This window comes from Bombus flavifrons, chromosome 11 (genome assembly GCF_040668555.2).
Source record: "Bombus flavifrons isolate JBK064 chromosome 11, iyBomFlav1_principal, whole genome shotgun sequence".
In the NCBI taxonomy this organism is placed as follows: domain Eukaryota; kingdom Metazoa; phylum Arthropoda; class Insecta; order Hymenoptera; family Apidae; genus Bombus; species Bombus flavifrons.
In genome coordinates, this window is record NC_138452.1 from 10,979,671 (window position 1) to 10,989,405 (window position 9,735).

General features: G+C 37.5%; 1 protein-coding gene across 8 annotated transcripts in view; it reads right to left on the reverse strand.

Moving 5' to 3' along the window:
- Pde9 (phosphodiesterase 9) overlaps positions 1-9,735 on the reverse strand; it is a 135,134-nt gene that overhangs the window by 12,903 nt on the left and 112,496 nt on the right. For all 8 annotated transcript variants that reach the window (XM_069123610.1, XM_069123612.1, XM_069123613.1 and 5 more), the window contains 3 exons: positions 6,519-6,643; positions 5,234-5,441; positions 2,902-3,016 (listed from right to left, as the gene is read on the reverse strand). In XM_069123610.1, coding sequence (XP_068979711.1) covers positions 2,902-3,016; positions 5,234-5,441; positions 6,519-6,643 — 448 coding nt within the window. The remainder of the gene's footprint in view (positions 1-2,901; positions 3,017-5,233; positions 5,442-6,518; positions 6,644-9,735) is intronic.

The window sequence follows — 9,735 nt, forward strand, 5'->3', positions numbered from 1 at the left end:
TATCGTGTAAATTTATTTTTGGACCAATTTTGATCAAAATTTAAATTTCTCTCGATAAAAAAAAAATGGTAAAATCGTCCAACTTCAAAGATTAAAAAAAAAACGCTGGTTTTGCAACATGATTTGTCAAGAGTAGATTAAATTTGATGACGATCAGAGATGTACCATATTGATTTATCGAGCTTTATCTCTAGTTATAGTTAATTAGATTCGTTGTTGGTTAGACTACATCGAACACAGATTCATCAATTTTTTCTTGAATACAAATTTGATCAATTAACTTTTACGATCCGTTAGTGTTATTATTTTAATTAATTTATTTTGACTTTACTTAAATTTTCTATTTCGAATAATGTTAGTGTACCTCGTTTGCTACTTCGATTCAATTACTGCTCCAGTATTTCAATAATTTCCGAACAGGTTTATTGATAGTTGCCTCGTACGTGACGTGATAATGCTCCATTTCAACTGAATGCCCCTGAATGCACTTGATCGCGATCGACGAACAACAGGGTTCATCAAAATCTCGTTGTTGTCGTCATGAAACTGCTCTTCTATGCGATATTTTCCAGCAGTCTTCCAAATTTTCTGTTGCAAACGATTTCGATTTATGACTTTGTTGTGGTTTAATAGAGAATCAACCTGACAAATAATATGTAGAACCTGATTGGACCGACTATTGAACATTTTGATATTTAACTGCTCGGAGAAGTGGCGTTTCATTGCTTTAGAAGATAGAATTTACGGAATTTTGTGAAGCGAAATTTTGAGTAATTTATTCCACTTAATTTCTTGAATCTGTTCCTTTTAATTTCTCGAACCTGTTTCTTTCAATTTCGAATATCGTCAATTGAATCTGATTTCTAGTCAATTTCTCCGATTTCAAGCACAAATTTAACTAATTAAGTTACACTTATTCAAATTGATATTTGAACATATTCAATTATTTTCAAAATTCAATCAAGTTCGACATACAACAGTTTGAACAATTCTAAGCTTTAAATGGATTACTAAATTAATTAAATGATAAACATACTTATTTTTGGCAAAACTAGTAAAATTTTAGCCACAAATTTTATTGTATCGTGCATTCTGTATCAAAATATGCGAATAAAATGTATTTCTATTATTAGCAATCATAAAAAAAAAAAAATGTTTCTCGCGAGTTGAGAAACATTCTGTCGTAAAAAGGTAACTCAGACGTCAAAAGCCATTTATACGGTATAAACTCCTCTTAACCATAATTTCATCCGACTTAACACGATATTTGCGGCGTCTTTCTCCGCTAACCTATTCACACGCTTCTCTTCGATGGCACGCGAAAAGAATTAGATCACTTCACGGTTAATCTTTTGATTAATTTCCTACTGTCAATTTAATCTACACGTGATCGATTCTCTCCGGATAGACACGATATGATCAGACGGATAGTAGATATATCGTAGATATTTACGCAAGCAGATCCAGAGAGTCACGCACAACTCGTCTCCTTGAGATGAAAATTAATCACCAACGTCGAAGCGATCAGACGTTTTTGGCTTGTCGTATGCCACGTTTCAAACAGACGAATGTTTATAAAACGACGATTTGTTTACCCGATGTTGAACTTTGAAACAATCGTATTTCTGTTAAATTGTTTATTCCGTCCATGTTTAAATGGTAGTTCGTGTTAAATTAGTTTAGTCGAAATGGTAAGTTTCAATGAACGTGATGGTTTTAACGAATCAGAGTGACGTCAATTGTAGCGATGAATTAAAAATAGAATGGATGGACTACATATATATATATATATATATCCATCCATATATATATCCAGCTAAGTTATTTATGGATACTTGCGAATTTTAATTAAGGCTTGAAAGATTCGATGATGCTTCGGGACGATTTCGAGGATTATAAAATGTATTTTTAGATTATTTTTACGGGAATATTTAAATTAACATCACGTTGGAATGCTCGTAGGATACACGCACAGCACGAATTTTATAAAAATATGCCAAATATAGCAGGGAATATTTTCCCAGACTCGCTGGTTTCGAGTTTTACCATTTTTTCGAAGCTTTTTCTACCTTCGAAACTTTTAAATTTGAGTTTTGCAATTTTTATCGTATGTGACAAAAATTTCATTGCAGAAAAATACGTGTGTGAAACGAACCCTGAAATATATTACGAATATCTCTAAATAATGAATAATCCTTCATAACGAAACTGAGTCTAAACAAAAGGCCTCCCTTCAATCACCTCACTTCGAATTTCTATTTTTATTGAAACAATTATCAAATATCTGATTTTTAAATATCGTGTAACATAGTATAAATATCGATAGAAGAGTTAAAGAATTATCTGCAAGAAATTCAAAAGAAGAGATATCGCTTGGCTCTGGTTTGCGTACGAAGGATTAATTATTGTTAATAAATATTCGTGGTATTCGAAGTTTCGTAATATACGATAGAAATTCCGATATTCGAATCCAGAATTTCCGAAGATTAAAATTCTTCAGATGGCTAATAATCACCGGCGGCATTTAATTGTCTTATTTTTGCTTCCTACCGATAACGTTAGTTCGATTATGCACGATCGCCTATATCAATCTCCCATAATGTCAAAAAAAAAAAAAAGAAAAAAAAAGAAAAAAGAAAAAGGAAGAAAAAAGGAAGAAAAACGGAATAGAGAATGCCATGTAACTTTTTCTTTCGATGTTCACAATTCTTCGTCATAAATATCGGCTGGCGTAGAAATCGATCGAGCAGTTTATCGTTCTTTCACCTATCCCCTTGGTGTCCAGAATCAAATCGCGGCTCGAGACAGCAAAAGAGATTGGACAGTCGGTCGTAAAGGGGCAAAGAAAGAAGATGCACCAGGCATAAGTCGTAAAGAGAACGGCAATTTCTATTGACTCACCAGATATTGAGGAACTTCTCTCGCACCTTCCGCTTCATGCTGTCGCTCTTCCGACGATACTGCAATCTGCGGCAGGAATCCGCGTAGAGAGGCTCTGGAAGCTGTTTGTAGAAACCTGAAAGTGACAGCGGTCTGGAGATTGAACCGGAAAACGTTCGACGTCCATAAGCCCCAACGGGGCCAACCGCGTTTCTGATTGATTGGAACGCTATTTCAGGACGATTTTACGCTCCGCATGCCGTCACTTATTCTAAGCCACTCGACTAATTACTTCGATTGGAATTCAGACGGTAATTCGACTCGATTCACGTCGTACCTCCTCTCGTCGAAAAAGAAACTCATCGAAATCGCAGAGTTCCGCGAGAAAACGAAAGAGAAAGCACAAAGGAAAATAGCTTTGGTCGATGAAATCTGGGAATAAAAGCTTGCACAGTGTCGGCGAATTGGGAACTCGGAAGCTTCTGAAAACGCGATACCTGTGGATCATCTTATCGCGAGCAAATTAAGAAAGTTCTGATGCGCGGACTGAAAATTCCACGGTGTATATCAAGATCCCGAGTATTTAATTTTAGTTATTTTAGCATTTAAGTTGGTATTTTAAACTCTTTGCTTTTATATTATATAGCTAATTATAAGTTTATTCTCTGTCGCGATACGTTTTCACGATAAGGAGAAAATAACGAATAACGAATGTTTTCTAATAAATACAGAACGCTACTTTACGAAAACTAGATCGGATTGATTTACGCCGCTATAATTTTCAGCCCTAGCGTATAATGGATATTTTCCTAATAAAATTTGAAACGTGTTAAACAGAAATTTCAATGGCTCTAGTGTGTTGCTTTCATTTCCAGAAAAAGAAACAAGCATTGACGGGCAACGTTTTTATTACAAATCTTTCGATTATATAATTGGAGCAAATACGAAGGAAGGAGACAAAAATCAAATGAAAAAGGGGAAGAGAGAGGATGAGAACATGGAGGTGGGAAACAAGAGAGGGAGAAGGGAAAATTTTGGGGCCAAGCTCGTTGGTAGCCTGGTCATAGGGAAACCTTGTATCTATATACGCGTTTGGCTAGAAATTGAAGATAGGAATAGCTGCGACGGTTCCTTGCATGGGCAAATATTTATTCAGCGGTAGGCGTATTCGACCGATGCGATGTACTGTTTATCTGCGCGTATATCCATCGTCCCTGGCAAATCGGTTGCGTTAAAATGATTCTTCGATTGGACGCAAATGGCCGGAAATTTTTCTAAACGATCGCCTGCAACGATATCCGTTTCGTCGAGAAAAATTTACGAAAAATAACGAGGGCAATTGTTGCGAAAAGATCGAACAATCGAAGGAAACCCAACAAGGCGGAAAGCAACGAATTTTCACCTCGAAACGAGTTTTCTATCTTCCCTTTTCCCTCTTCTCTTCTCTATTTTTATTTCTTTTACTACAGAAGAGAGAAAGACGTGTTGCGGAAAACGCTTCTGACATTTTACGATTCGTCAAGGAGGACGAAGAAACAGAGAAGAAGAAAACGGCGAAGGGACGAGCTGAAAACGAAAAGCTTCGAAACGCTTCGATTCGCCGCTGTTTACTTCGGCTCCGTCCTTTATTTTCCGGTTCACAACTTTGGCCAGATGTGCAATTTTGCGCGCGGCTGATGTTTGCGTGGCACGATCGGCTAGATTAAATTATACATAAAAGAGAGAATGATTCACTTTTATTCCGTGATATTCCATTTCAATTTCTGATCAATTTTATATTGGCTTGAAAGCACCGAACAATGGTCGATTGGACAAAGAGAAAAGGAAAAAATCGTAGAAGATAAAATAAATAAAATGGTAGGAGCGTAGAAAGCTCGGCATCTTTTGAAAATACGCTTTCAATAGCATTTTAAGAAGATTATCCCTTTCTCTGTCTCTCTGATACAAGAAATGGTAGAATTTTTGCTCCATCCTATCACTTTTGAACGTTAACTTTTTATGTTTTCAGTTATGTCATTCTATTTTCTTTTTATTGCCAGCTTCGTTTCAGATATTTCAAAACTTTTTGAATTACACGCTGAATTTTTGTCATTCCTTAAGCATAGAAAATAAAAAAATTGTCCGTGTCTTTCTTTAATTCAGAAGAATAGAAACAATTATATTTATTTCGATGATATTAAACATAATAACAATATAATAATAATATCCGCGACTTGACGGATTGTTTTATCTCAATTGACCTTCCGAGCGTTGATTTTACACGCAATGAACGATATTACAAAGTACGACCGATCGTTTCGAAAATCTGTACATTTTTACGAACGAAGGAATATTCGTGTAATGTAAAACTTACTCAGCCAACTGAGTTGTTCGTTGTGCTCCAACTTGTTCTTGAAACTGTCGACCTGCCGCTTTAGTTCGCGAAGAGCATACGATGGCGACGCGTTCAGAGCTTCTTGGTGCTCCCGAAGTTGCTGTTCCAAGGCCGCCACACGTCTCTCGAGAGCCCACAGCACTTCCGCCTCGATCACCCCAGACGAGGCCGGATGTGCTCCGACGATCTTGAAAACAGGAAATATACTCTTTATAGCCACATTCAAACTTCCATCAACTGTACATCGAGTTTATCGTGTAATAGCACGAAACTTTTCTTCTTATAATCTAGATATAAAATATATTGTCGTCTCGAAGGGACTGTATTCTTGTCGTTCTTTTATCGATGTCGCTATTTTTCTCGTTTACGGGAAGCTGGATGGGAATTAAGTTTGATCGGTCTGCTTACAGGAATATTGGAAATAATCCGTTAATAATTGTGTCATTTAAATATTAATAAGTAATCGTTTAAAGGATTATTACAATATTTATGTAAATATATAAATGTTTGCCCATTTGTAATATTTAATATTTCTACTATTTATGTGATTAAACATTTGAAAGTTGATGATCGTTCGTGAACGATATTAATTGAAATAAATGCTACGTCAAGAGGGACATAACACGATAGAGATATTGCAATGTAATAAATGCACTTTAGCGGGTCGGTCGGAATAAAGTGGTGCTCGATGAACGAGCGAAACACTCATCCATGAGTCAATTTGTCGAATCTAGGGAAGATTTCGCTTGAATTGACTCGAATTGAGAGCAGCGGAATCGTGAAATTTTAAGTCTCGAATTGTCTATCCACCGATCACCGTATCTTCTCGAACGAAACGATAAAAACGTTTCGACACAATGAGACCCGAATAAAGGGATCGAAATTGAGAGGCTCCGACGAACCAAACTTCGTTTCCTCTCTTTCTTTTTAAACTAAATATCAACATAAAACGTATTTCTTATTAAACTAGAATTTTTCGAAATATTTTTCTAATCCACGTTGTTTTATTAATTGAAATTATTCATTTTTCCAATAACGTTGATTAAGTTACAATGGAGGAAAGAATTTTTCGTCGAAGCGTTGCAATTGAAGAGAAGTTTTTCAATTCGATTCTAAACGACCATCGCCCGACGTTAAAAGGAAAGTACCCAGAAGAAGAAACGGCAAATTACATAATTTAGCGAGAAACGCAGAGAAAAGATTTGGAAAAGTAGGATCGAGTCGAAATGGCCGAGACAGCTGTGTAAGATAGCTGGATCGTTACCTGAAGAACATAGGGAGAGTCGGGTGTGTTCGCCGGCAAATTAGCCGAAATGTTCAACAGCTTGTCCTCTTTGCGAAGCTTCACGATGTCCAGAGGGCCAGCCTCTGCTGCATTTCTAAAGAGTTCTGCAACAGAAAACCAACTTATTAAAACTCCTATTACCGGAAACAGAAATTTTTAACTATGTTACGCTACGAGCAAATATTTCACTATTCTGAAATTTCAATATTCCATTGTTTCAACGTTGAACGTGAAAAGCACAAAGTTCTACATCGACGTTCGATCATTTCGAATTATTTTTCGGTAAACAAATTTGGTAAATATATCGCAATATTCCGATGTATCTGCAATTTTAACGTAGTGTTGACGAAGTTTATAAAAGCTTAATTGAGCGCAGCGTATCGCGTACGTACGTTCGAATATAGTTTGCTAATTAAATTTATAAACGGGCGAAATATTTTTGGATTCAACCAGGTATGCGTAACATGGTAGAATTATGCCGGCAAATATATATTCTCTGTCATAAAAAAAAAAAAAAAAAAAAAAAAAGAAACGATCATTTCGACTATTACCCCTATTAAACCATCTTCCAAGCATTTGACAGATTCACGGAGAAACAAATAGCGCGGCGTTAAAAAATTCTACGGGAAACCATACTAACCGGCCGTGAATTCATTATTCAAATGGCATGGCTCGAAGCGTTGTATCCTTTCGGTGATATCGAGCGTAACGACATTTTATAAGTGCATGTTTTATTCATCGTGGACGCGGGCCGCACAGTTGCGCGTAACTCGACCTAACGCGCGCATTATGTCGACGCAATTACGGATACAATGTCGGAACGAGCACTGTCACGCGTTCGTTTCCATCCACTTTCCCCGAAAGGCTGTTTATTGTTCATGGCAGTGTGATACTCGGCCCGTTCGTCGCAAACGGAAATAGATCCACGCGAGTTGTTTGTACAACGCCACGCGTGGCGAATCTGTCCTGGACCACAGATGATTTACTGCCAGGTTTTCTGTCTGTGGCCATCCCTTTGTTTCGAAACTTGCGCAGAGAAACAGAAGCACGAGAGATGTTGCGGATACTGTTATTTTCTGTTCGGTACGTGGGATTTTTGTTGCTTCAAAATAATTATTATTAACAATTATTCGATCATAAGCGTTCAGATGCCCATTGTGTACGTCAACGATACCAGTAGAGAATCAACGCCCATTAAAGCTGCCAAAATCCTTCAGTCATCTTAAATCGACCGATCAATCCGCTCCACTGAAAGCTTCCGATACTCTCGATTCTATGGAACTCGGCCAAGCGTACACTTACTATCGAGGGATCCGCTAATCTCGTAACACCTAACCACAGAGATTAATATCAATAGAATTAACCGGTTCCGTGTGCCGAACCTCGAATAACTTGTTCGTAGCGACATGGTTGAATTTCATAAATTTAGCATAGAACGAACCGACGAATCTTGATTAACTAACATCAACGGCTAGCAACCGGTGCATAAATCACATGCCGGAGCAAATGAAATTACCATTTAACAACGTGACACCGGCGTTTCTTAGTTTCACGAGACACCGCTTTCAGGATCGTGAGCTAAAGCATCGGCCAACTAAAACGCCGATGCATACACGCAGACAGAAACTGAAAAATATCCTCGACTCTGTATTATAGAGGATTAACACGTTTGCCAATGACTAATGGGCAGCGGGAGAACGCGGCCTCGACGACAATTAATCATCGGTTTCGTAGGTGTGCGCGTTCTAATGTAGATTTATACCGTGCAATAAACCGATACGCAACGCGCTTCGTTTCCAGTTGCAAATAATAAGCAACGATTATCGAGCGACAGGGGCAACTGAATAATTGCTCGCGAGCTCTATCGTCGAACAAGCGGATAATCGACTTGTCGAGTTTAAACGGCACGATTCTACTCCTCCGTGAAATTACCCCCGGAAGACGCGTTTCGAAGTTGCTTCGTAATTCAAGTGTGCAAAATTTGTTGCGTAAAAGAAACTTCACGCGCAGTCTGTGTGTTTTGCGCTACGACAGAGATTGCTTCAGGAGATGATAAATGTTCCTTGTTTCGAATTGCAGTTCGTGTTGAGTCAATATAGCGTGTAAAATGTTGATCTAAAGTGGAAGTTGAGAGAGAAGTCGTTGATTTATTGGATATTAAGATCCGTAATTGGAAAGACAGATAAATATAATTTAACAGCGTTCGGTTTATTTAAGGCGGAGATATATATTTTGACATTATCCAGTTTATTAAAACCGGAGTCGCTTCGTAATTCAAGCGTGAGAATTTTGTTGCCTAGAACGAAATTCACATGCGATTTGTGTATTTTATAGCGCGGCAAACATTAATTTTCGGCGTGATAAACGAATTCTAACGTTCCTAGAAACAACTAGACTTGCTATTCGTGTCGTATTAATGTATCGCATAAATGTTGCATTAACGTACAGGTTGAAAAGTCGTTGGAAGTTATCGAGCATCTTGGTATCATTTCTCTCTCATGGGAAAGTTAAGTTACGAAACGATTAAGCAAAGAATCATGCTTTTTTTTATAAAAAATATCCAGTCTGTGCCAATTAATTTGTACGCGGTATTGTACATTAAAAATAAAAATGCTGTTTGAAATCTATTTATATGGTAGAGAACACAGGAGCTTTACGATTTCGTTAGATTCTAGTTTCACGCGAAATTATTAAACTCTAGCGAGAAAGCTGTGAAGTACGCAAAGTGCATGCTATTTGACGTTAAAGTGTCTATGCTACTATCGCAAAGAAGGTAAAGAGCAAGAAGTCCTGTAGCTTTCAGATGGCGACAAAAAAAGATAAGAGCGTTAATGGTATCCGGCAGTTGCTTAAAAAACAGAAAGAACGGTAAAAGTTTCCTCGTCGTCGTTCCAGTTATCGATTCGACAAAACGCGAGCTTAATCTCCCTCGTGTTCCGCAAGAAGATTCATGATTCCCCATGAAAAATGAGTTTCCTAGCGAATGTCGTATAAAGATCATTTATAAAATTCAGCTGTTGCTCTTTCCGCTCGCACTTTTTCTTATGAACGTTCGTTTCGCGAACATAAGCAGGAATATTAAAAAAAAAAAAACACACGCACACACACCACCTGCCGATTTTAATTAAACTTCTATGGCGCGAATTTTCCGAAGCACGTTCAAATGACGTAATGAAATGTTGCATGAAACAGATGC